The 27,460-nt window shown below is 40.1% G+C and overlaps 1 protein-coding gene across 3 annotated transcripts in view; it reads left to right on the top strand.

Moving 5' to 3' along the window:
* The window catches only part of carmil2 (capping protein regulator and myosin 1 linker 2), a 61,041-nt gene that overhangs the window by 18,757 nt on the left and 14,824 nt on the right, over positions 1-27,460 (top strand). For all 3 annotated transcript variants that reach the window (XM_067588695.1, XM_067588696.1, XM_067588694.1), the window contains exons 19-32: positions 172-268; positions 1,144-1,198; positions 1,743-1,915; positions 2,399-2,467; positions 3,867-3,960; positions 4,047-4,133; positions 5,108-5,236; positions 5,625-5,741; positions 7,556-7,731; positions 9,027-9,114; positions 9,352-9,441; positions 9,535-9,601; positions 11,836-12,368; positions 23,333-23,436. In XM_067588695.1, the coding sequence (XP_067444796.1) occupies positions 172-268; positions 1,144-1,198; positions 1,743-1,915; positions 2,399-2,467; positions 3,867-3,960; positions 4,047-4,133; positions 5,108-5,236; positions 5,625-5,741; positions 7,556-7,731; positions 9,027-9,114; positions 9,352-9,441; positions 9,535-9,601; positions 11,836-12,368; positions 23,333-23,436 (1,879 nt within the window). The remainder of the gene's footprint in view (positions 1-171; positions 269-1,143; positions 1,199-1,742; positions 1,916-2,398; positions 2,468-3,866; positions 3,961-4,046; positions 4,134-5,107; positions 5,237-5,624; positions 5,742-7,555; positions 7,732-9,026; positions 9,115-9,351; positions 9,442-9,534; positions 9,602-11,835; positions 12,369-23,332; positions 23,437-27,460) is intronic.

Here is a 27,460-nt window from a genome sequence, read left to right as displayed (position 1 = left end):
TATTTTGTTTCTTTAAAAAACTCTTTTACTTTATTAATGGATGCTGCTTAAATACTGTGATGGGAAGTTGTAATTAATGCTACAGGTTATTGAGGGAGAGTTAAATTTCATTCATTATGCAGTCCTGCTGTATTATAGAACATCCTATAATTTCACTCGTTCACTCTGTAGGTTTTGAGAATGACATGGTGACTCTGGTTCTGTCTGTTGGTCGATGCCGCTCTCTCCATCACCTCGCACTGGGAAGAAACTTTGCTATGAAGTCCAGGTTTGAAGAACACAACACGCAGATGTTCTAAATATGCTTAACCATTTACTTAACCTTTCTTTCTACAGCCCTCCATTGTATATGATCATTTTACTCTACTAATTAGAGTTATCTTGACTTCAGCATATGAGAATTTCCAGTAATGCTGCTCACTAGCAAAAATAGTCAGTATCTGCCAACCTAATTGCGGTGTACATGTAAATATATTACTTTAAATCCTCACTTAATTAGACAAATTCTCATTTAAATTATATGGCATTTTAAAGGGTCAGTTCACCCAACCTACAAAAAAACACGTGTTCTTTCTTCCTCTCTATTGGTATCTCCCCAAGCAGATAGTTTTGGTTTATATTTTGGATATCTGTCTCTGAGATATATGACCCCACAACAACACAATGGAAGTGAATGGAATCTAATTTGTGGTCCTCATATCATTGATTAATGACATTTAAAAAGTTTAACAGTAAAACATTCTTCCAAAATCTGTGTACCTGCTAGTCCAGGTATACAGAGATTTTACTTTGAACTGTTTTTATAGAAACAATTTCTTTGCTGCAAAATAGTCCCTAGGGAAATGAGCAAATAAAATGTGTGTATGGCTAGATACCGTTAAAGGTTAGTGAGAAGCTATGAATCACTTATAAATTTGGCTATTTGCTTTCTATTTTTCCTTTCATCTTTGCTTGTTTCTCTCCTACATTCTATGATTTCTTCTCGTTGTGTCTCCATCTTGTTTCCTGTGTTCTTGGTTTGGTGTGTTCCTTTCTAATGTTTTTACTTTTGCAGGGTTCCTTATTGTTGTTTGCTTTACAGTATATTGAATGACACTATAGATGTAATCTACTTTGCTGACCAGTGCTGTGTCTGTCTACCAGAGCCCTGACTGATGTTCTTCATCGTATAGCTCAGCTCGTTCAGGATGAAGAGTGTGTGAGTGATCTTCCTTTCATTTTTTTTCACTCTCAGTCATTCATATTACCCCCACTATTTCAGTGAATGATGCATATACATTAGGTACCATAAGTGCAATTTCATGCACTTTTTGGCAGAACAGTGGCTCAGTGTTTAGCACTGTTGCCCCACAGCAAGAAGGTCCTGGCTTCCTAGCCCGGCCATCCCACGTCCTCTCTGTGTGGAATTTGCATGTTCTCCCTGTGTTTGCATGGGTTTCGGCCAGGTGCTCTGATTTCCTCCCACCATCAAAGACATGTATGTTAAGGGTTAATACTCCTGTTGGTGCCCCTTACCAGCACTGGCAGAAAGAGCTGGAGCTGGTCCCTGCACAGTGCGCAGCTGCTGCACTGCAGCCCACTGCACCTAGTGTGAATAAGGGTCAAATGCAGAGGACAAATGAGAAATGACAATAAAGAAATCTTTTTGTCATATTGCAATATTTCATTTTTCAATCGTGTGTGTGTGTGTGTGTGTGTGTGTGTGTGTGTGTGTGTGTGTGTGTGTGTGTGTGTGTGTGCAGCCCCTGCAGTCCCTGTCAGTGTGTGATTCCAAGCTGAAGACAGGGATGCACATCCTGCTCAGCGCTCTGGGCGGTCACGCTGCTCTGGCTGAAGTGGACATCAGTGGAAACAACATTGGAGACACTGGAGCCAAAATGTTGTCCAAGGCCCTGATGAGCAACACCAGACTGAAGTATATACACACACACACACACACACATACACACACACAAGCCCAGGTGTAATCTGGAACAAAGTAAGCAATTTCCTGTCTGATTTTAGAATATTTAGTGAATTACAGAATAATGCCTTACCCTAATAGACATTGGAAGTATCATCTGAAACTTAACATTCATTTAAACTGTTCCACTTTGTGTCAACACAGCATTACATTTTTAGCTGTGGTCTACTGTTTGCCACTAGATGTCACCATTTCATTATATGAAATACGTATTCGATTGGCTGCAGGAGTGTTGACTGTTTGGTGAGGTCATTTTGTTCTGTGATGTTGCATCGTGCTGTCAATCAAATACTACACCCCTAGAGTACACTACGATGGCCATTGAGGGCTATCATCAGCCTGACTTAGATGGAGTTGTACCAGGGTTAGCTGTACTACCATGAACTGAACCCCCTCTCTTCTTACTCTCTCATTTGCTTTTTCTCTCTCTTTAAGGACTCTGATATGGGACAGGAACAGTGTAACTGCCAGGGGTTTTCAGGATGTGGCTGATGCTTTGGAAAGGTCATACATACACATACACACACAGAGACACACGCATATAAAAACATAACCTACATACAAACACAAACAACAACTTATAACTGATATGAAGATACACACACACACACACACACACACATATATATATATATTTATATATATATATAGAGAGAGAGAGAGAGAGCTCATTCCATGGTCATATCAGGGTTTTGGAGGCAAGGTAACTGTCATATTTAATTACAGAAGTGCACAAAACTATGCAGGTTGAAAGCAGCAATGAACCACAATACATAGAAAACACCTTGCACATGTCCAGATCAATCATGTTACACACATTATTGACAAAGTCAGCCAGGGTGGCGCACACATGTAAAATTACTGATGGCGTGATTTTAATTAGATTTTAGGGATATATTATATCATTAGAAGTACTAATGGTTATTTATCTGTTTTCCAGGACGCCCCAAATTCTTTACTTTGTTGCTTCCAGACACTGATTTTATCCTAGTCAAAATAAGCAGACTAGTTTGGGGCCAGAGGTGAGCAGTATCCAATGACAAAACAAGAAAACAAAGGAAGGGAAAGAGGGAGTCAGACAGTGTTTTGGTGAATATCGCATTCATTCACTCCAGTCGCAGATATCTCAGTACATCTTAATACACCTTGTCTGGGATCAGTAACAGTCTTGTACAAAAATGTAACCTGTGTCAAAGTCTTGTAGTCTGAACTAGATTTATTCTGATGTAGAAACTAGGGGTGGTTCCGAATCCAAATACGTTTTTTGAAAAAGCACAAATAGTGGGTTTTTACTAATATTTATTTTGTACAAATATTTTTAAAAATTATTTGTTTTGTTTTGTTTAAGGAAAATAAAAACATGTCAAATACCAGCGTGCAGGTCGGTTACATCGCTATCTCAGTCTCTCTCTCCTCTGCTCCATTGTTATGTCTATTAGCAGCTCTCAATGAGGGGAGTCACATCCACCTGCTGCATTATGCACATTTCCTAATTTGGACATCACTCCCAGAGTTGGGGGTTAGCTCAGTAGTCACCACAGTCGTCTATGATCTGGGAGGTGGAGTCCTGGTTTGGGGATTTCCTTCGTAAAATAGTTTATTCATGAACATTTATTTTAACACTTTAATATCCTAAAATTAAAAGTGTAATAAAAACATAAACAGGACTTTTATGCCTATTTACACTTTTATTCCAATACAAATACAAATAATTTTGCTGCCTCAACAAATATAGATACAAATGCAAATACTGGGCCGTCTGCAACTTAAGGGCACTTAAGAGTTTTCGAGTGATCTGCTAGCTGCTAACGTGAGACTCTTTTCCAGACTGAAAATAATGGACAGTTTTGATGGATTATTTAGATAGATGTGGGTTTTGATGTCGGGGCTCTATGTTGTGCAGGAACTTCACTCTGCAGCAGGTGTCTCTCCCCCTGGCTGATATCACACAGAGTTACCGCAGTAACCCTGACAGAACCAAAGAGGCACTGCACAAGGTCAGTGTGTGTATGAGTCTGTGTACCGTGTGCAACAAAATGATTTGAGGGAATATTCAGTGTGCCATGCATGTGTGCCTTATCAGATTCAGCAGTGCTTAGACAGAAACAACCAGAGACAGTGTGACAGAGTGGAACTGCAGCAATTGTTGAAAACTCAACAGTCTGAAAAGGTAAGAAATTTATGATAGAAATGTAAAATACTGTATGTGTTACCATGTCAGTTGTCATACCAAACTTTGCTTCTGAGTCTGTTTTTTTTTTTAAAAAAAAAAAAGACCCTGAAAACAGGAATAGTATATACACTATATGGCACTAAAAAACTCTACCTCATAATCATTTTGTTAAAGATCTGTTAGTTTGATCATATTTTTTGCAAATGAAGTCGATAATACAATTTGCAGTGTGGTTTTCCTGCTGTGTGAACACTGTACATTCTATGAGCATGGAATATAGAGGAACATTACGGATACCATGCAGGGAAGATTGCACACAAGCACTTAGTGGGAATCAATTAGCTGAAGCTTCACACAAACAAAGGAGAACCTAAGTAGCACCTGCTCAGCACCAAACAGCAGACAGACACAGTTAGTGACTAGCTAGTGGACATAGTGGATCATTTAGCAGCTAAAGAGACAGATATTTTTCTCAGGAGTGGTGGAGACAAACACAAAAGGGAAAGGGAGGGAAAGCAAAAGTAGTTCAGAAAAAAAATTCCCACCATAACCTTTCAGGGCTTCGTACAAACCAGAGCTACAAGGAGAGTGAATATTGGACCTACATTCATCAGGTGAACACAAACGCACCTGTAAATGAATGCTAATGTTGTTCTGTGTCTGCTGGATGTGTAAAGATGCAACTCTTTGCTAACACGTTAGCCACAACAACTTTATAAAGTGATAGTATGTCAGTGGTGTGTTTGCAGCTTGCCCCCAAAAAATCTATTTGCAGCTTTAAGAAAAATAATTGTACTTGTTTTTTATGCAGAAGTGTGGAGAATCAAACCAAACACAGAGTACTACTAATTCATTTTACAATAATTAAGTTACCAAATCATGTAATATGATGTGGTGAATATTAAAGTCTAATGACAGATGGGTCTGTATCTTCACCTCTGTCTGAGTGTCTCTGTTGTCCTCCACCTCAGAAGGTCCAGAGTCTGTGCCGGCAGCTGGAGGACAGTCTGAAACGTGTGACCCACTGCAACGTTCAGGAAGTCCACGCTGACATCCTGGCAGCACATGAAGTGCTGCACAACGCCATGGAGTCTCTTAAAGTACAAGCTGCTCACCTTGGTTTGAAAGACAGAAACAGTTTATGTTGTGTTTTTATTTTACATTCTAAGAATACATAAGAGCTCAAAATGACTTCATAAATTTAAGTGCACAATGTAACTCCCTCAAGAATGATCAACTTTTCAGTGACTGACTACTATTATTTAGCAAAATGTAACCCCCTGCATTGAAAGTGTTAACTACAATCTTTACTTCAACCCAAAATAATTACTAAATTACTATTATATCACAAAAATATCAGAAAAGACACAACAAATCGTGTCATTTTCGGCCAGAATGATCACAGCACATGTCTGCAGATTCTGGTGGAATTGATTTGCAATTTGTAAATGATGTATGTAAATGTTGCTTTATGCTTTCTCTATGCAGCTGCTTCCCTCTCTGTACGAGGCGGGCCAGAAGTGGGCCTCTGATGGAGACATGGTGAACTGCATCTTGACTGACGCTGCTGCTGCACTGACTGATGAGTTCACTAGAAGCATACAGGTACACACATACATACAGACAGACAGACAAGCCAAAGCACAGGGTAACATACTGTTACAAAAAAGGACGTAATCATCTATTTGAATGATAGTCTACACTTGAGCAAGCAGTATCAATGTCAACATTTAGTTGAGCCTTATTTTCCTGCAGGCACAAGGCCAGCACTGGGCCAAATGCAGTCTGTATGCAGTTTTCCTCAGGCGCAAGTCTAGTTTTTGTGCATCTGTGCCTATTTGGTAATTTTCTGGCATCAAGGGAGCAAATGATACATGTGTTTCATCTACAGTCTCTGATTTGAGAGAGGGACTGTACATCATTTTATGCATGGACGGCACAGCAGAGGTAACTTCATTAATAATTTAAATCTTCTGACACGGTGACAGGATCGGTCAGGATCTAAGGTCATTAATGTTCTGTATTTTATAAACATCAGGCTGGAAATCTGTTATTCACAGATTCCAAATTTAACAATATAATTTGAAGTAACGCAGCTGTCCTCAGGAAATAAAACTTCAAACTGAGTTTAGAGAATTATTATTTTTCTGTCAGGTCACAAGTGAGCTTTCAGTTTTGCTTCTTGCAGCCAAGTCTCAAACTATTTGAACCAGTCAGTTCTGCGCATGGACGTGTATCCATATATCAGTGTGTAAAATAGCCTCTGACAACTGGAGGTCCTGTGCAGTCCTGTTCACTTTATGCACAACTGGCACAGCTTGGATATCTCCATTCATCATTTAAATATTTTTATGAAACAGTGATAAAAGTTGCACACTTTTCAAACACTAACCAGCAACTTTCCAAACCCAATTTGTTATCTGTTTATTTAAGGATTATTGTATATACTTAAAAGCATAAATAAGGATGTTCAAATATGCAGAGAAGAAGTAGAACTGCAGGGTTAGGGTTAGGCCTGGCTGTACCTGGGTAGTGCCAATGTTAATGGTCAGTCGTCACACCCAAATGTGCCAGGGATTAAGACTTCGATCTGCCCCTGCACCCTATTTCAGAAAAATAGGGCCCAATGTGTTGCATTACAGTACAGGGATAAGGCGATGGCTGTGGCACTTGTCTTTGGATGGTTTTCTATGCACAGTTAAAGTTTATTTATCCCACATCTTCCCAGCCCCCCTGATATTTTTGCATTGAAGATAACAGTAGTTAACACACAGGTAATGAAACAGTAAACCAAGATGCTAAGATAAGGATTGACAGGAAGGACACAAACCTTTTATAAGTGTACATAGTGGTGACATTTAGTGATTTGTTTTTTCCAGAAAACCATCTTCTGTTCAGCATCCTTTTGGTTGAGCCATTTTATGCAAATAGTGTGGATGTCACTTTGTACACACTGCTGTCTTCCCTTTAAATTGTAACAATTAGTTAATATGCTTTTAAAGAAGAAAATACTTTAAAATACGCACAGCTGTACATAATGGGCATTGATAAAGCTCACTTTTCCTACATTGATCTGCTCATGCACAAATAGGCTCATATAGAAACGCCCCCAAAACTCCATATGGGTTCAATTCCTAGCTGCCCCTGCATTTGCTACAATATGATGTCCAAGCTGAAGTGTCATACACTGAGCAGGTTGGCACTGAATACATTCAGTGTATGAATGTGTGTGTGAATGGGTGAATGTTGGCATTTAGTGTAAAGCGCTTTGAGAAGACTAGAAAGACGCTATATAAATGCACAACCGCACTGGTGATTTCCTGTTCCAATTTCACCTTAATGGATATTTCCCTCAGTCTCCACTCAGACTAATGATGCTCGGTCTTGGCCACACTCAGATCCCAGTTTCTGTGTTCCAGGAACTGGCTCAAGGCCTGATGAGGTGTGCAGAGGGAGTGTGTCCACGAGTGGTCCGCCGGTCAAGTGTGTGCGAGTGTGTGTCAGAGTGTGTGTCCAAGAGAAGCAGGCAGGCACACACATTCCTGAGAAGCACTCTAGTGGAGAAGACTGGGCAGATCATCAGCAACAGACTGCGGTAATAACATTTATGTAAGACAGTGTCATTTCAGTCTTAGCAAGCTGACATTTTGTCAGTTGGTTAACTGTTGGTTAACTACATAATTAGCACCACCTGCAGTTACTGGGTGCCAATATTTAGTCATTACTAATCTCTATGTTACAACTAGTTTATGGTGCAACCCGTTTGAATTTAGTGATACTAATATTTACATTTATGAACAGCTGGTGCAACTGGCTGCTGGTGGACACAGTTACTATATAAAGTCCTGTCATCATAGTCATTCATAATTTGGACAAAGCACAAGTGACTCAATGATATGTCATTAACTTGCTAGCTAACGATATACAACAAAAATGGCAGCTTAGGAGCTCATAAAAGACATATTTGTTTCCCCTTCATGAAGCTAGGCTAGCAGTTTCCCTCTGCCTCCAGTCTTTGTACAAAGCTAGGCTAAACAAAGTCCCAGGAATGGTGCTAGGCTGTGAGGAGATTTTGGTGCAGTAGCCAGACGGGGTATTGCAACTTCCAGCAGCATCACAAGACACACACTGGCCCAAAAAGCTTTTTTTTCTCCTATACTCAATAATTAGATAAGGAGCAGCCATAAAATGGTACATTTTCAAAACTGAAAAATGTGATCCATACAGTCCAATAACATTTGGAAAGTGTAGAAGAGTCGTATGAGTAAATTGTTTCAACTCATTTCTGTGTGAGGGAGGCCAACAGGAAGTCACTCAACATGGCTACTAGAAGGAAGCTGGAGGACTCTAGTGCAAATGCTCTACGGACCCTAAAATGCAGAGGCTTGAGAAAGCCTATAGAGACTGTTCTGGCGTATGCAACCACTAAGCAACTTTCATAGGAGTGAGTGGGGCACCATCTTTGAACACAGTATCTATATCCTGGACCCAAACCTGTACTGGTACTTCCAATACAGTAGTGATGACTGTACAGATCCACACTTTTTGTAGTGTCCCATGGTTTCAGTGCTAATTCAACATCACGAGAATAAAAGTGTTGGCAAAACCCTGAATACACACATTTTTTAATTTAAAGGTATTGACAAAATATCAGATACCATTAGTTTTGATGCCATCCTTCAACAGCCTGTATCAGTTAACCCCAAATCCCAAATATGAACCTGAATATATGATAACTGTGCATTAAAGTTTGAATTGCTGGGTCAGCAACCTGCCCACATCATATAGATTTTAATGATCAAATATTATAAACTGTTAACATCAATCTGTATTACTGTAACTGCCTGATTGGTTTCTAATGTTATGTCCTCTCTTGTTTCATCCATCCAGTGAACTAAGACAGACATTAAGTGTCTCTCTGGCTGAAAGCATCTGTGAACAGCTACAACAAGATCTGGAAATGGCACAGGACAAAATGGTATGTCAAAAAGATACATTGTACCAAATCATATTATTCCACCTCTTTGTTCATTCATTCTATATCTGTTCAATGTGTTATTTTTAAAGATTTGTTTGAACTTTACTTAATGTTCTACATGTTTTCATTTTTTCACTACAGTTCTTCCACAGATTAACATGAAAACATGATCACCTATTTTTTGTGTGAATATGTTTGCACTCATTACCGGTAGTGTTTTCTTTCTTTACTGTCCAGGATTGCATTATCAAAGAGAATTCAAGCAACACTCAAAGAAACAGCATCCCAGAACTCCGCCTGGTCGATGGCGACTTCCCCACTGACGACGTATGGGACACACATCCATCTATCGCGCCATTCATTCTGTTATTCACTGCAATGCATTCAATTTGTTGTTACTTTTACTCTCTCCATCACCAGTACAGTCCAGCATTCTGGAGAAATAGTTTCCACTCCAAGAGCCTGAGGCCTGCCCCTTCAATTAAGAGTAAGATACAACCACAATTATTATATCACCCAATCATCTCTGTCTGTGTCTCTGCCTCTCTCAGTTCAATTCAATTCAATTCAGTTCAGTTATGTATCATTTGCATGCATTTTCTGGTTCTGTACATCCCACAATACAAAAGTACAGAGCCTAGCAGGTGTCGTGGAAGGAAAAAGATGAGAAAAGTGTGGAGGAGACAAGGACAAATGTAATGAATGTGTTCATCTGATTAGGTTAATATGAAGAAATTAAATTCTGTAATACATTTAACAAAGTACATTGTTAATACTGATGAGTCAATGCATAAGCTGCATTTTATTGTTGTAGCTGCTCGAGGTGGAGCTAGTTTGAACTGCTTAACAAGGTTCACAAGATAAATCTGGGGGGTCTTGAGATGATAGATTGGGTAGGAAAGAAGAAAAAACTGTTCTGCTACATAAATCTGCTTCATTTTTCAGAACTTTTCTTTAAACTTTGTGTTTTTGTGAAATATTGGAGAATTTTAGCTCTTTAATCCTCAAACAGTGACTTAAGTAAAACCATGTGAAGGGAAATGTCTCAACAACAACTCAAAGACATCTGAAACATGACAAAGAGACACAAATACACACCGATGTTTTGTGAGGGGCCACAAGCCAAAACGTTCAGGAACCACTGGTTTAATCTTTAATAATGCAGTGTAATTTATAAGCTAATCATTATGTTAATTTATGATAAATCTTCATCTTAAAAGTAACTAAAGCTGTCAAATAAAAGTAGTGGAGTAGAAAGTACAATATTTCCCTCTGAAATATTGAGGAGTTGACGTACAAAGTAGCATCAAATTGAAATACTCAAGAAAAGTACAAGTACCCTAAAATTGTAGTACAGATTAAGTAATTTGAGAGTATTCATTAGTAACAGGAGAGCATAAATTAGGTGTTGTGCACAGATGTATTCATTATTTTTTTGTTCTAGAAGACACTTGCTGATCTCCATATCAAAGTGTTGTATGTAACACAACTTACTGACAGTAGACCAGCTACAACTGTTAACATGTTCAGAGAGTGGCACTAAGAGAAAACCAGTTTGCATACTGTTTGATAAATAATGAAATAGATTCTAGAATTAAGAAGAATGTAATAGTGTGAGAGACTACATTGGTTATTGCATCGTTAAAAAAATAGACTTCTTATGGAATATGAATATGAAATAATGTACTTAATTCTGGTCTGCTACCTCAGCGATCCTGTTTGTCCTCAGAGCTGAGGTATAGAGCTTAACCTCCTATCATGTTATTTCATCTTATCCTGTTATATTCTACATGTGTGCTGTGCCACGCTGAACCATTCCGTGGCAGACACACAGTGCTGTTTGGCTAATTGGAGCATGGCCTGTTTACTTTCACACCAGTGACTTTCACCATGGGAGAGAGGAGATGGGGAGAAGATGGAGGAGGGGATGAAGAGGAAGGAGGGAGGGAATTTGGGGCACCCCAGCTCCCAGCCCTGCTCCTTTTGTTATATAGGATGATAGGTTTAAAAGAAGCAATAGTCAAACAAAATGATACGTTGTATAGCATAATGTTGTTTCTGTATACCTGTGTTTGACAGACAGAGGTCATAAAAAGAATTAGGTCGATCTTGTATGAAGTATCTTTACAAAGAATCTAAATTTGATCATTTTATTTCCAAAAATGTTTTCATCAGTTTGCATTTCAAGGGCCTCTGAAATATGTAGGGACCCTGAAACTGAAACCGTGTTATAAAAATATGGGATTAACCCTACTGTATTCTACCTTTCCTTGTGTGTATAACAGTGTTAGCTGTGTGTGACAGGCTGATAGCTGCGTTTCTGTGTGCAGTACAGTGTGACTGCAGCATCCATCTGCTGCTCTGCTCCTTCTCTGTTTCCTCTCTGCATGTCTATGCTTAACTGATTATTTCTCTCTTGTATGCTCTTCTCTGCCCCCCCACCCCCCTATATTTTCCTTGCCTATTCTCTCCTCCCCCTCTATCCTGGTCTCTTGACACCCCCTCCTTCTCCCTCTTACCCATTTTCTTCTCTCTCCATTCTCCCCATGTCTTCCCTATACAGCTCTGCTTGCCCTAGATATACATACATCCCAGTGAAAAGCATGCTTACTGCGTGGGCTGGATTCCCCATCTTTCCCTCCCATCCTCCCTCCATCCTTCTCTCTTTCATCATCTCTCTTTGTGCCTCTCTTCTCATCAGTCATTCTGCTTCACTCTCAGGTCTCTTGGATGCAGACTTGGAGCAGCAGACCAGGGACAGAGGAGCAGAGAGAGAGAGGGGAGGAGGCACTGGAGACGAAGGAGGAGGAAGGAGTGGCTTTCCCTGGTTGCCGACAGCAACCCCCCTGTCAGTCATGGCCTCAAGCCCCTCCCCTTCCCCTTCCACCTCTCCGTCCCCCTCCCCCCCGGGACGGAGGGGGTGGCGGCGGAGGGAGGGGGAGGTGGCAGCGGTGGATGCTGCAGCAGCAATATCAGGAGCGAGAGGAGCATCGTTCATTCCTCCTCCCAGTCTCCCCCTCCTTTACTCCATCTCTGCTCGAGCTCCAGAGGAGGCTGCCAGCCGCGGAGGCTTACCCAGACGAGAGGCTCCCTTCCCCGGCTGCGGCCTCAGCCCAGGCCCCCTCCCTGGCTCTGGATACCCCGCTTCTCCCATGGAGCCTCTACCCACCCAGGGACAGACTCTAAGGCACTACACCGCCTCCCGACCACGGCCACGACGCACACATACACTGCCCCCCTCCTCCAGGCCCCAGGTAAGAAAACACATTCACAATTTGATTGAGCATGCAGAAATTACAGAGCATTTGTATCCATACACACATAAACATATATACATTTATAATCATGCTAATCAGGATTTGCACTCACACACAATACATGCGCATACAAAATGTGCTTTATACAAGCATATATGCACAGTAAAATACAGCCCCAGTGAAAGGTAGAAAGCAAGAGCGAGGGATGGAAAGATGAGAGATATGAGGAAAAAAGAGATGGATGAATGATGGAGGGAAGGTTAGATGAGGTAGGAAGGTAATTGCACGACTACAGAGAAATCCCCGAGGAGAAAACGATGGAAATGTAGAAAATGAAAACAACATGATAGAAAAAAATAGTGGAGAGAGGAGGAATGAAAGGATGGAGGTCTACTGCATATATGGTTGGATGGTTGGAATCTTTAGGTTAATGCAGCAAAATATCCACATTACAGTCATCTCTCTATCTATCTATCTATATATCTATCTATCTATCTTTCTTCTCTCCATCCTCTCTCACTCTCCGTGGCTCTTGCTCATGATTTCTATGATGCTGTAGTAATAATGGTAGCCATCTTTCTCTTTGCATTCTCTAGATCCAATGTAGTTGTGCTGAGTGTGTGTGTGTGTGTATGTGTCCGTGTGCTTGTGCGTTTGCGTGCATGTGCACGTGCGAGTGAGTGAGAACAGGCACATGCATTTTGGGAGTGGTGTTCCCTGGGTTGTTCCCAGTGCTGATCTCTTTCTCTCTCTGTCTATCTCTCTCTCTCCTGGGAATGCTTTCACTAACTCAATTATTCATGTTTTCACATAAATGGGGGTCTCTTTCTCTGTGCTGTCACAGTGTAAATGGAAAAGAGGATTTCTCTTCATCTGTGGTGACCTTGTGTTTTCTCATTTGCTCTTTTAGTATTAATGTCAGCAACTGCTTGATGTTTTTCATCACAATCAACCTAGTTTTTTGGTTCAGTAAGAAACAGTAGATGATGTTCAGTCTGGGTTCTGATCAGTCATCACTGTCAGTGAGTGATGAGTAGGTGTGGGTCCCTGTACTTAGCTATTTATGGCCCAACAACACGTTGTCACACTTACTAGCCATTACTGTGTTCGGGGCTGCAACTAACCATTATTTTCACTATTGATTAATGTACCGTTTATTTTCTTGATCATTCAATTAGTTATTTGGTCCATAAAATGGTGAAAAATGTTGATTGCTGTCAGATGTCTTGTTTTGTCCAACAACCGAAAGATATTCAGTTTACTGTCATAGAGGAGTAAAGAAACCAGAAAATATTCACATTTGAGAAGCTGAATCCAGAAAATTTGGACATTTTCTCCTTAAAAATGACTCCAAATGATGATGATTTTGCTTCACTAATTCTAATTGCGAGGTTGAGCCTTATATTATTCTGTGAGAGAGTTAGCATGATTACTAGTTTTACACTTCCTGTCAAAATGACAACTTGTAAACTGAATAGCCATATCCATCACTTCCACAAGCTGCTGTTTGCAGTAAGAACCAGAGGAGGAAGTGAATCCACAGACAGCTGATTAATGGGCACTTGTGCCTTATCAAACAAGGGGAATGCAAAAAATAGTTTTATTTTGTCCCTTATATTTTCCCTAGATCTGAAGGGGCTCCAAACGTTTTTAGCATGAGGCAGTGGTTTTGCTATACTATTGCCATAAAACTGTAATGATTTAAGGAACGAAAAATGAAAAAAGGCAACTCAGCATAGCAAGCTGATGGTGTTAGCCAAAAGGGATCTGTGTAGCAGAAGATTTTTCTTGAGGCTTGTACCAAACCAGAATCCTCTCTGCCGCTAAAAGCAACCTTTTTACAAAGGTTCTCTATAGCATCATGCTCAAATGGTTCTACATAAAACATTTATGGTCCCTTGAAGAACATTGTTCCACAATGACACAAACAAGGCCTGTTTAAGTATTGCAGTGAGGTCTGACTTTTTTGTACTTAACAAAACAGGGGCTTTGTTGAGTCATTACTGTTTTGTTGGACTGTATATAGCAGCCAATCATGAACATGACCTGCATTTACAGAGGCTAAAATAATCCACGTAAACCAAACAATCTAGATCCCCCTCAAATATTTGCAAGTGGCTCTCTACTATATCTGACAATGTTCAGAGCATGTTTTCCAAAAATGTATGCCTTATTGTCTTGAAGGAGAATTCTTACAGGCTGGACTGTACAAATAATACTAATTCACATGGTGGTGCAGTGCTTTTATGCTGAATATACACAGTAACAACTGATCATTTGCTAAGCCCCACCCCCCTTAGTTTACTGTTGCTCGTATGCAGTTTATGGCAGATTTACCACTCAAAATTTTTTGTAATTTTTAAAACATTACTTTTTCTATTTCACACAGAAGTAAACAAAAGCAGGCTTCTCATTTCTAGCCAACAACTGTGAATTTATTTTGTCTGAAATGACGGCTGTTGCTGGCAGATTTATCAGCTGTAGCTAGCTAGCAAAGCTAATTCTAATGCTAAAGCTTTGTGGCTGTGTCCGAAATCACTCCCTTATTCACTCATTCACCATTCCCTATATAATAGACACTAAATAGTAATGAGCAGCAAATCAGGATTTTGGACACTAACTCATCATTGTCATCACCATCAGCTGTAGAGTCGCATGACGGTAGTTTTCACATCTTTAAATGTGGAGCATTGCATTGTGGGATTGTTAGCAGATGGTAATGTACATGCCACGGGCACTACTTTTTTCATTCCATTGTGGAACTTTGAGGGTACTATATAGAGGATATATTTACACACTCAGCATTCGGACACTCAAATAAAATGGCGGAGTGTAAATATAGTGCACTATATAGTAAATAGGGAGTGATTTAGGACACAGCCTGTGAGTTAATTGAAAACTCTGTCGGCAGGTGACTTTTTCATGCTTCCAGCTCATTTGTTTTAAAACAAATAGCCCATAAAATGGTCTTTAATATGCACAAAATGGTTTGAGATGTACTTTTAAAAACATGCTTGGAAAAGCAACACAGTGGTTAGATTTATGCTTTAAAGGTGCAGAGTGTAGAATTTAGCCGAAATGGAATGTAATATTCATAAATATGTTTTCATTAGTGTATAATGAAAATAAGAATTATTGTGTTCTCGTTACCTTAGAATGAGCCCTTTATATCTACATAGGGGGCGGATCCTCTTCCACTGAGCCCACCATGTTGCACCGCCATGTTTCAACAGTAGCCCAGAACGGACAAACCAAACACTGGCTCTAGAGAGGGCCTTGCACATTTTTTGCAAGATTTGCAGCCACCGTAGGTTCTCCTACACACTTGGAAGGGGAGGGGGAGGGGAAAAGTATCCAGTTGGTTGCGATCTACAACCTCACTGCTAGATGCCACTGAATCCTACACACTGGTCCTTTAATGTTTGTATTGTTAAACCGTATGCTTCACTTTTACAAGAGAAAGGGATGTGATGTTGAGGAATAACAGATGAGTTTGGTAAACGTCACTCAGTCTAATGCAAGTTTGGTTGAGTTGGTGGAACTTCACCAAACCAAATAAAAAGCTGTTGTTACTCTAAACTCTGATATAGTAATGTTTGCATCTTGGTAAATGTTCCTGTCCTGGACAGGTCATTTTCTAACTTAAAGGTAGAGTCAGTCATTCTGGACAAAGATTGTTGATATTTGAACTAAACACCCAAACAAATACACCCCTCCCTTCGTGCCCCTCCAGGAGCTCCGCCCCCAAATTCATGGACGCATATTGCCAAGGCAACAACCGAAAGAGAAATATGGCAGAATCCAGAGCGATGCGTCAGCTGTAGAGTCACTTCTGTTTCTCTCACACTTTATCACATGCGGAAAAACCATTTTGTCTCATGTGAGCACAACAGTCCATCCACACTCTCTGTCTCTCTGCAGCCTCCCCACTTCTCACTCGACCTGCGTTCAGCTTCTCTGTCCACAGAAGCAGTCATCTGTCAGCTGCAGCTCCTGGTGAGCTGAAAGGACAGCAGCCGGACAAACTGCCTTCCACAGGCTGACTGACAGCAGAAATTTACTGAACTAAAATAGTTTGCATGTTGGCTCGAAATCGACAGTGTTTATATTTTTTGATTCATTGAAACTGTAAATAAGTTGAAAACACATGTACATCGGGATATTTGTGTGATTCCAACAGCTGCCTGCTCAGATTACGCTTCACTAAACGTGACAGAAACAGACTCTGTGCTTAAAAAACACAGGGGATCTCTGTGAGACTGTCTGGGATTCAGTGTGGACTGATACATTTAATAAAATGGAAGCAGATCCATTCGTCCGTGAGAAAACACTTCTGTGTGAATGGGCCACGGCCTCTCTCTCCAGTTCACCAGCCCTGCCCCTCCATTCAACAGGTGCTGGAGACGGGAGACGGTCATGTCTTCACATGACTCCCCACTGTCCTGTGCACGAGCACGAATGCCCTCTGCTGATTGGCTGGAATAATGTTGTGTGGCTCGCTCCAAGCCACTTTGTTTCCCATTTACAGAGCCAAGGTTATGTATGAACACCAGATTTTTTTCAGCGCACACACAGAATGGACAGGTAGCAGACTGTGATACCTGCTGAATGTGTATTGAACAATCTTTCTCCAGAATCACTGACTCTACCTTTATCCCATAACCATATAATATAGTTAACAAATGGCATGGCCCTCGCCTTTGGATAATGCTGCGTTACTGTAGATAGTAAGCCAGTTAGCTTGGCATGCTAGCGATTGCTGCCTTTGTCAGAGCAGACAAACACAGTTTAATCCAAACTCTTTTTAGAGCCACATGCACACCGTTTTGGCATGTGGAGAATTCCAAAGCTTGACAGAAAGATGGGCATCTATTCCCAGTCCATCCTGAGTTTTCTTCTCTACCCATGTTCTACTGGGTTTCCTCTCATGCTTAATAAACTGAATAGTGTAAATGCAAGGACTGTGTCCATTATCACTGTGATGGAATGGAGATCTGCCACTCTAACCATGAGTGCTTGGAGAGACTCCAGCCTCCTGTCACCTTGAAAAATAAATAAGAAATGTTCCCATTTTTAATATCTTATTACAAAAGGCAATACTACATTAGTTCAGACAGGACATTGAAGTCAGTTGCTAAAAAGGGGGTGAAGTCATTTTAACAAAGATAATTATTATTTTGTTAGCCTTTCATAAGGATGGAAAGGCAGGCTAATAGTCATCAGAATAAGGAAATGTGCAGGCATGGTAACAGATGGCTGTAACACAAGGCAGCATAGGAGGATCTGGCAAATGCATGAGGGAACCTGCTCACTGTCCTGTACACTGTGAAACTGGAAGCAAATGAGCAGCAGCCATGGAGGAAAGCCCCTGCTTACAAGGGCAGTCAGGTGGTTCACAAAGGCGGCAAACTCACTGAGGGCATCTGTTGGACAGGTGTGGTACAACCAGATGTACATACACCACACAAAGCTTTACTTCCACCCGCTGTAGTCTGCCCAGTCAGGCCTGTAGCAGTGTGCAGTGTCCTGCTGCCCTGGCTCTGCTGCCTGTGCACCCACGGGAGGAGTTGTGTTGGCTCCCCTGCTGTTAATACAGCATACTTGCTGGGCAAGCAGTGAGCAGCTTAATGCAGAGCCACGGAAGCATAAACATGACTGCATCAACATTTGTTACTGTAAAGGCTTTGATCTTATAACTGACAGGTTTAGCCATGACAGTAGAAACTTCACTCACACGGTTTCAAAGGTTGATGGACACAGATTAAATTGAACCAGACCAGCCTACTACATGTTGCTTTGTTTGTCTGCTTATTGTATGTAGAACTATCCATCTCCACATGGCTGTGTGGGTGTGCAGATTGGTGTGTGGAGACAGCTCTGTTGCCCCTTGGTAACAAGTGTATGTGTGTGCGTGTGTATCTGTGCGTGCGTGTGTGCGTGTGTGTGTGTGTGTGTGTGTGTGTGTGTGTGTGTGTGCGTGCATGTGTGTGTGTGTGTGTGAGAGAGAGAGAGCCAGCAATTGTGTTACAAAGTGCCATGTTGGCATGTAGTGCATAGAGACAGGTGGCTGTAAAGGAGGTGGCAGAGAATGAAAGAGAGACACATTACTTTCATTGGATGATAGAGAGATAGAGAGAGCTGAAAGCTGGAGACAAATACCGCATTCACGAATGGAAAATGTCCCATTTGTTATGACTTGGAAGCATTCAAGTATTCATTTTGGCACCTGGTTTTTCGTCCCTTGACAAAAATAAACATTCATTTTTGTCCATTATCATTTGGTATTGTTACTTTTGGTCTAGTTTTCATCTGTGAAATTTTAGTCTTGTAGTGTTTCAAGTATTCTGAGGCTACAGTTGTTCCCATCTTTAATGCAAACAGTTTTTCAAAATATTTTTTGTGGTAGTTTTAGGCTTTTTTATTGATTATGACAGTAGAGTGATGACAGAAAAGAAGGAGAGAGACAAGGTGAACGATGTGCAAAAAAGGTCCTCAGCTGGACTCGACCCAGAGAATCATGTGTCGTTTTGGCGATGGTGAGGTTAGTGGAAAAGGCACTATTAACCTCCTGTTTTTACCACACATACAGTGTCCATGTTGCTCTGCTCAGCAGCAATACAATACACTCACTCTCCTCGCTGAATCCAGTTGTCATTACAAACTTTGGATATTTGAACAGAACTGCTCAGTCTTTGTTGTTCCTGCTCACCTAGCATTATTGTTGCTTTGTGCTCTCTGCTGCAAGGTAGCATGATCATTCAGAAGCACACTAAATTATGGTTTACTGTCTTGGCTACTCATACTTTGGAAGTAGAGGTTGTTATCCTGTTGTACAACCATGTATAACCTTTAAAATGTCCTGATATTGTCCTTGTATTTGACTCTTCCTCCTACTGCACCATTACTAATCATGACTGTCTTGACTTTGTCCTCCCCTTACACTTGAATCCCTCTGCTAGTTTTCTGCTAGTCTCTGCTGTGTGTCTCATATTCTGGTGACCTGACAGGCTGGTGCCAAGGTAGCCTTTTCACCTTAGTAGGAACATTTAGAGAAGAACTTGAACAGTGTTTTTCAGCGTTGTGAAGAGGAAGAATGCCTTTATCATCTTATTTTTGAATTGGTGACATCATAGATTTGTTAAAGCCAGCCTTGACTGTGTTGCCACATACAGAAAGAGACAGAGCAACAGTGTGAAATAAAATTATCTACATGTAAAGGGTCAGCAAAATGCTTTGTATCCAAACAAATGCAACTCCAGTGGGCTATAAGTGAGTTTCTGCAGACTGGGCTTGACCCAGTTAGAATAATGCTTACACATGACAACTGTCCTGAACGAAGCTACTTATTGCTTAGTCCACAGCAGCTTGTGCACATCCCTTTTAAAACTCAACAGAATGTCTTTAATCTACAGTTGCACTGATGTTGAAAATTATCTGAAATGTTTGGGTTGATGGTTTAGAAATCAGTCTACTGTAACTGTCTAGTACATGTTTTGGTGTTTATCTGGTGTTAGCCACATTTTAAGAATGGATCTTTGTACAGATTTGTACAATTTCATAAGGTGTCACAATCTGGTTCAGAAGTGTGCTCAGTGATGCAAAATTAAAATAAAGAAAATAATTAAAATTAAATATATGAAATAATGTCTGTGAGCAGGTCAGTTATGTATGCAATGTCTGTGAGAGTGGTGTGGAGTGTGTGAGTGGGAGACACAAAGCACAAATAAAGTAGAACATCAGTTGGTAGCCAGGGGAAGAGAGTGAGAGGATATTGCAGGTCTGATAAAGGCTCCTGATCCCAGCCTACTCAGGTTTACTGCATCTCTGACAAGCTCTCAGTTCCACCCTCCAACTTCCTGACACAAAGGGAAAAACACAGCCTACCAGAGAAGACAAAGATAGGGCCAACTCTGGGGTTGACGTGGGCCCCGTTCTTTGTACGTGGATAACTGAGTTATCCAGTTTAGAATGTTGACAATTTGACAAGAGTCTGGATTTTTTTGGTTCTTCAAAGTTTCTTAAAAATCCCACTGTAACTGTTGTCATAGCAACGAGTCCTCCTCCTTAAGCCCAAATCTGCAAATGTGCAGTTTATTGACAGTTAGCTGGATCATGACCAAGATGTTTTAGGGTGAACCCCAAACATGAACTCATTTACAGATACAAATGTCTCACTTTCTCAGATTTATAATGAAAGAATGTTGATATAATTATGACTTTAGATGAGAACATGCAGGTTATTGACATCATTGAATCATTATAATCAGCTGGTATAATTATCACTACTAGATTTTGATAATCAGGAGCTATCTGTACTTATACATGATAAAATATACAATTTAACAAAAGTTGTACACTGAAAAGAAATCAGTCCAAATTTAGTTTGGCATACTCTGAGCAAAAAGACATAAACTCAACTAAAAGATTCTGTAACTCAACTAAAAGACTGTTAAAAGACCAATGGAGCCAGAACATTTGGCATTTAATATAACATTTGAAACACTGAAACTTGTTAAATGATTAACTGCAGAACTCACTTTACTGAAAATAGTTCATGCAGTTAAGGCTTTTGTTGTTGTTGACAGTTTTTGTTAAGGTTCCATTTCCATAGCAGGCTTATGATTATCACTTAAAAGTCTGTATGTCCAGTCAGGAGAACGTCACCAATTATCAGCCAATAGTCTTGAGACAAGGACACGTATAAATATCAGCCCGATGTACTCACTCAGGGACACCTCAGTAGTACAGAGGACTGTTCATAACATGGGACACACCTACCTATTTTCTACCACTTGCCAACAGCCATTGTGTTCATTTGCATCATGGGCTGAAAAGTTATACTCCTCATATATGATTATACTACATTGTATTAAATTGAATACCCCTGAAGTTAGTATAATATAAATATTGACAAGGTGGGACACACAGTGTTGATTTAACATATTGGCTACTTTCATTACAACAGTATAATTTCAAGCAGCTCTGACAAATATTCAAATTCGATGATACAACTTGTTATCGCCCTGCCATTTTTGAAATGTTCTTTTCTACAGTTTTTTATGATATTGGCGACAAGAAGAAGTTTTGATTAATGATGTTGGCTAGTGATAGCATCTTTGACTCACACACACACGTACACACACACTGCAAACAAGAGCATGGAGTATTCTTTTGAAAAGAATGAGCAGGTAGAGAAGATGGGTGCATACATGGATGAATGAATGATGGAAAGCAAGGAAGGTGAGGCATGATGAGCACTACTCTAGCCTGATCACATTGGATATGGCATTCTAAAGTCTGACTGCCATTAGAATAAAGAATCAGTCACCACCTCCTCCTCAGTGTAGACTCTGGAACAGACAGGAGGCCATCAAAGTAACTAAGTTCATTTAATCCGGTATAGTACTTAAGTACAATTTGGAGGTACTTGTACTTTACTTGAGTGTTTCCATTTGATACTACTTTATACTTCCACTCCACTACATTTCAGAGGGAAATATTGTACTTTCTACACCACTACATTTATTTGACAGCTTTAGTTACTTTTCAGATAATGATTTGACACAATGGATAATATAACAAGCTTTTAAAATACAACACATTGTTAAAGATGAAACCAGTGGTTTCCAGCCTTTTTGGCTTTTGAAGCCTTACAAAAAGCAGAGTGTAGTCGGGGTCACATTTCAGATGTCTATGAGTTGTTAATAGTGATTTTTGATTTTTCCCTTTACATCTCTCACATGACTTCATTTCAATAAATGTTCAAATGATCCAATATTTCACCAAAAATCAAAGATTAGAGAAAAAGTCCAAACACTGAAAACAGATTTTTGTATCAGGACTTCTTTCCTCTCCCATTAGTCATCTCATGACCCCTCAGAGGCCCCTAGGTTGGGAACCACTGGACTAAACTAGCTAAGTAGTTGAAACTAGCTCCACCTCCAGCAGCTACAACAGTGACATGCTGCTTACACATTGATGCTTCAGTATTAATAATAATAATAATAATCAGTCAGAGGAACCAAACCACTACTCAAGCTGATGATACTTAGGTACTTTTACTGTAGTAGGATTTTTCATGCAGGACTTTTGCTTGTAATGGAGTATTTTTACATTGCTGTATTGGTACTTTTACTTAAGTAAAGGATCTGAATACTTCTTCTACCACTGGCCATCAAACTGGCTCACAGGGCAAGCAAGAGCCAAGTGATGTTTTGTCTTAAAATTCTAAATCTCACAAGCTGCAGTGCAGCTGAGCAAGTTATGGTTTTGAAGCAAGAAGTGTACTGTAAGATTTATTTTTATTAAAAGTAGCTTGTTAATCTGTGCAGCATCAAAACTGCTGAGGTGAATACTGAGTTTCATTCATTTGATGACAGAGATTTTGATCTGTAAATAATAGTGTCATCTGCATACAGGTGAGTAATACCCTCAGGACTGATTCTGGTCAGAGACAAATAGCTCAAGTTCACCTGACTTTTGTGACATTCTCTCTCCTCCAGCTCTTTGTAGAATTTACAGTCCCATATCTCTCTATCCACCATGTAATCTACATTTAATGTTACTCATTTTTCTTTTGCCTTTTCTACATAGATTGTAGCCTAAATTATCAAATTGTTTTTGATGAATATCTGTTTCTTTGGTACAGTTACACAAGATTCTGTGTTAAAAATGATTTTGGACTTTAGTCATATCGACATCTTCCTGTTGCCCAATGTGTTTGCTTTTACATTTGAAGACAGATTATCTGATGCAAGTTAATGAACCAATTCAAAAACATCTCTCACAGTTCACAGTAAAGCATTTTGTGACTCACATTTGGTTTCTCTGACAAATGGTGAAGAAAAGACAGACATATTGCATTTTTTATGTTTTCTTCCTATAGAAGGCACACGCACACATGCAGACACTGACATACACAATGCAAGGTGTGTGTTAAGTTATTGTGTTTTTTGTTGCAGGAGCCAGTGTCAAAGGCAGAGAATGAGGCCAGTGAGGGGATGGGCAGAGTGGATGAAGGAGTAGAAGAGTTCTTCACCAAGAAAATCATCCCTGACTATGCACTGTGAGTTGAACACACAAACATAAGCAAACACACACACACACACACACACACACACACACATTTCTTTCTCCTTGCCAGGTATCCATTTAAGGCAGCAGTATACTTGAAATGAAAGAGCAGGACTTGAAATCCATTCAACTTACTGATATCAACGTGTAATTAAAACAATGACTGAAAGCTGACAGTGCCCATCAATCTTATAAATCCCCTTTCCTCTACTCACCAGTGTCAAATGGTGGTTAACAGCAGCAGCCAACCAGTAAGCTTAACTGATCCTGTTGCTGATTCTCAGACTAGAAAATCATGGCAGCTTGGATGTAAATGTTCCTTTTCATCTAAACAATCCACCGAACTGTCTCTGGAGACACTTGAAGTGAGAACCAGGCCCTGTAGCTGCTGAATATTTTATTTCATTTTCAAATCATTTTAAATGTTATCATTGGTCTACTGCATTTATGAATTGCAGTTGCTGCAGAAATGCACTGTCCTGTAGAAATTATGATAATAGAGGAACAGAACTAATGCAGCCAGCATGGAGCCTCCACTGTTGGGCTGCAATTGCTGCTGGACAGGGTCAGTTCTGAGATCCTCCATGGGCAGAACTGGGAGACAGATGTAGAGGCCATCACTGACAAAACACATGTGTCCCACTGAGAACCCTGCTTTACAGCTCTTTATCTTTAGTGGCAGGTGGATTGATCCTAAAAGTATCAATACTGCTGTACCTGAGTCTTATCTAAAAGTATTGATTTTAATCAAAGATCTAGGCCAAATGTTGCATAACAAATGCAGCCTCCCTCCTTCCTCTAAATCACTACAAAAACATCATGTGTCCACTTTCAAAGCAGAGATTAGCTCTCACAGTTCACCTGGTGCCCCACTTTACATTAGCTTCCTGCAACGCAACAAAGGCTTTGTCCCAATGCCCATATTTTCAGTACTTGTGAGTCAAATACCTTGTGTAACGTATTTCCTCAGCCCACTGAGACACACCTGGTTAATAAGACCATCCTCTGACTTGCGCAAAGACAAACACACAGTCAGCAGCAGTAATGTGTAATACAACTAATAAAGCTTAATTGAGTTATCTAGATACATGGAGCTCTGTTGTACATAACAATTGAATGGTTTCTGTCTGATAAAAGTTTTTTAATAAATTCTCAAAATCATTGATAAAATGATATATTTAACATTTATGCTGACAATGTCAGATGTGATATTGTTCTTGTCAGTTAGTTTTAAGTGATAACCATGTGTGGAGATTCTCCCAAAGCTGTGTAGTATTTAGACATGAATAATGATATTAAGGCTGATTCCAGCATTAACTTCTTCATGTCTTATGATTACTATTGTTCCTAAACCAGCTTATAGGCACATAACAGCCAACAGTTGGACTAGTGTGACACAGTAGATGGTGATGAATTAAAAGGAAAACTGCTTCAGAGTGGTGATGTGCATCACAATACTTGCCTGCTTTCTAATGGCCAGAACAAATGAAAGCTCTCGCGTACACACACACATGGACCAAAAACACAGCTATATTTGGTAGTTTTTCTCCAGTTAATAAAAATGTCACCAACTGTGATATTTGCAGTCTGTTATCTACAGTCTATCTACTTGCAGTCTCTTGCAACTACCTTTCAGCTGCAGTTGTGACAGTAGTAGTAGTAGTTGTAGCAGAAAATAAATAATGATCAATCATCATTAAAAGCCACTAGTGCCTATGTATGTAGCTTTTGAATATTTCACTATAGGTGAGTTGTCAGTTTCAGCACTTTTGATTATTTTCTTGAACAGTTGTAAAATATTGCACATTTAGTTCCCAGTATATAACATTTATTCATAACCGTAAGCAGCCTGTATTTAGCAATCTAAATTACACTGTTTCGTTATCCAAGGTGCATTTAGGCTACTCCAAATGACATGAAGTTCATGTTAATGGAATTCTGCTTCAGAGTGGTGATGTGCATAGTATCAGCTGTACAGACATTGGTAGTAGCGGGCAAAATTAGTGACATTGCCCACTTGTGCTGGCATTGCAAGTAGATGCCCTCAATGCCCTGACAAATGACATCCACAATGATAAAAATAAAAAGTCATGGAAGTCCACACATACAGTAACTGGATTAAAGTAGTTTGAAATCAACCTGCAAAGCTCAGCTGTCAAGTTGACAGCTGTGAAAACTGAAAGTGAAAAAATGGAAGGAGATACTTTACACATCACACACCTTCCCTAACTCACTCACCAAACAGCATGTTGAGGAGTCTGCAAAACCCTGGAGATTGTTGTTCAATCACAGCGTTTTTGAACATTCCATACCATGTTTTAAATGGATTATTTCTACATCAGTGGACAGCAGCTAGAGTATGGTTAAAGTAAACTACATTTGGAATATTGTGGAGGCATTTTGTAATTAAAGTGATATGTTGTTGTGGAGGTGAACCACACTGTTTTCCTCTTTAATTTCATTTCTAGTATACTGCTGGTCTTATTGTCATACACATCACATGCATTAACTCTATTACCACACAAAAAATGTCTTTCACACACACACGCACACACACACACACACACACACACTGACGGTGTTAGCAGGAGTTATACACTGGTGTGAGAATGCTAGGGTAGAAATCTCTCTCTGGACTACTTTGGTCCCTGATTATTCCACCAAACTTCCATACTTTTCCATGATAAAAGTTGCTCTTTGTCTAATTTTTCAGGCTATTAAATTATGACTATTCCATGTTTTTTTTGCATTTTCAAGAAAGCAAAGGCCACACATCTCCTGATAACTGCTTAAATAAGAGTGTAATGTAATGTAAGAAACGTGTTTGTGTTTTCAGCCCGGTAGCTTTATGTGTAGATTGCATGGTGAATGTTTTTGTACTGTTTGACAAACCCTGTGCCCCTTCAGTGTAACACCACATAAATACACATTCCCTGTCTGAAGTCTGTTCTGGACCCACCTCACTTTGCTGTTTCAGATTACTGAACACAAAATAATTTAAGATGGTGCTATGTTTTGAGCCTTTAGTCTGATATTGAGACCGAATGGCCAGTTTGTAAGCACTCTGAGTCTGATACTGGCCTCTTGTCAGCTGGTTACCAGGTTATTTTGCCCTATTTACTGTGACTGATGACATTTTCAGTCAACACTGAAGCTGTGTTAGTGGTGGCTAGGTGCAGTAAGCTTGGTGTGCGACAAAATCTCAACTCAAACGTCCACATACTAGCTTTTTCAGAGCTGTCAACCAAATCTCACGGTTCACATCAGCAAATAGAGCTGTTCAGGCATAATTACGTGACAGATGTAGACAGAACTTTGGTCCCATTGTTGTATATGGGGGAGATGGCAGCCCCTGTCTCTCTTGTCAGATATGAATGTCCTCCATGATCTTTTCCTGGTTATCCATTGATTCCTGATTGATGACCTTTGACCTCTCTTGAGCGTCCTTGGTCTGGTGTTTGGCTGATGTTGTATGTTTCTTCTGTCAGACTCTTGTCCAGGGTCTTTGCTGTTTATGTCCCCCAGCTATCACATGTAATGCCATACACCATTGCAGTCTTCCTCTCAGGGGGATCTTGTCTTAGGCCGAATTCAGACCAAATCAGGTGTTTCGGCCCACCACCGCAGGATTGAGTGGAGGTGTGTGGGGTTGTGGGCATGTTTATTTGTGCTCTAGAACGTAACCGCTGTGAAACAATCAGAAAATAACATTTTATTAATCTGATTCACCGGCTTTCTCACTACTAGCGCTCCCTCTCTTCATTCACTCTCTAGCTCACTCGACCTCTGCTTTCTCTCTCTCTCACTCTTGCTCTCAACTTTCTCTCTCTCTGTTTTTCTTTTGTCTTTTTTAAAATGAATCAGGAAGCCGACAGCAAAGTCTAACTTTATTTTTAATGTTATCAAACAAAGAGAAATGTCCTCCCCACGTTCTAGTAACATCTTTGTACTCCCTCATAGCAGAGTTAACAGCTCTGATCAGTCTGATCTCCGGCTGTGATTGGCCACCGCAGCCT

Source organism: Thunnus thynnus, chromosome 5, assembly GCF_963924715.1.
Source record: "Thunnus thynnus chromosome 5, fThuThy2.1, whole genome shotgun sequence".
Taxonomy (NCBI): Eukaryota; Metazoa; Chordata; class Actinopteri; order Scombriformes; family Scombridae; genus Thunnus; species Thunnus thynnus.
The sequence above is the reverse complement of the archived record's forward strand: the minus strand, read 5'-3'. Positions and strand labels throughout refer to the sequence as shown.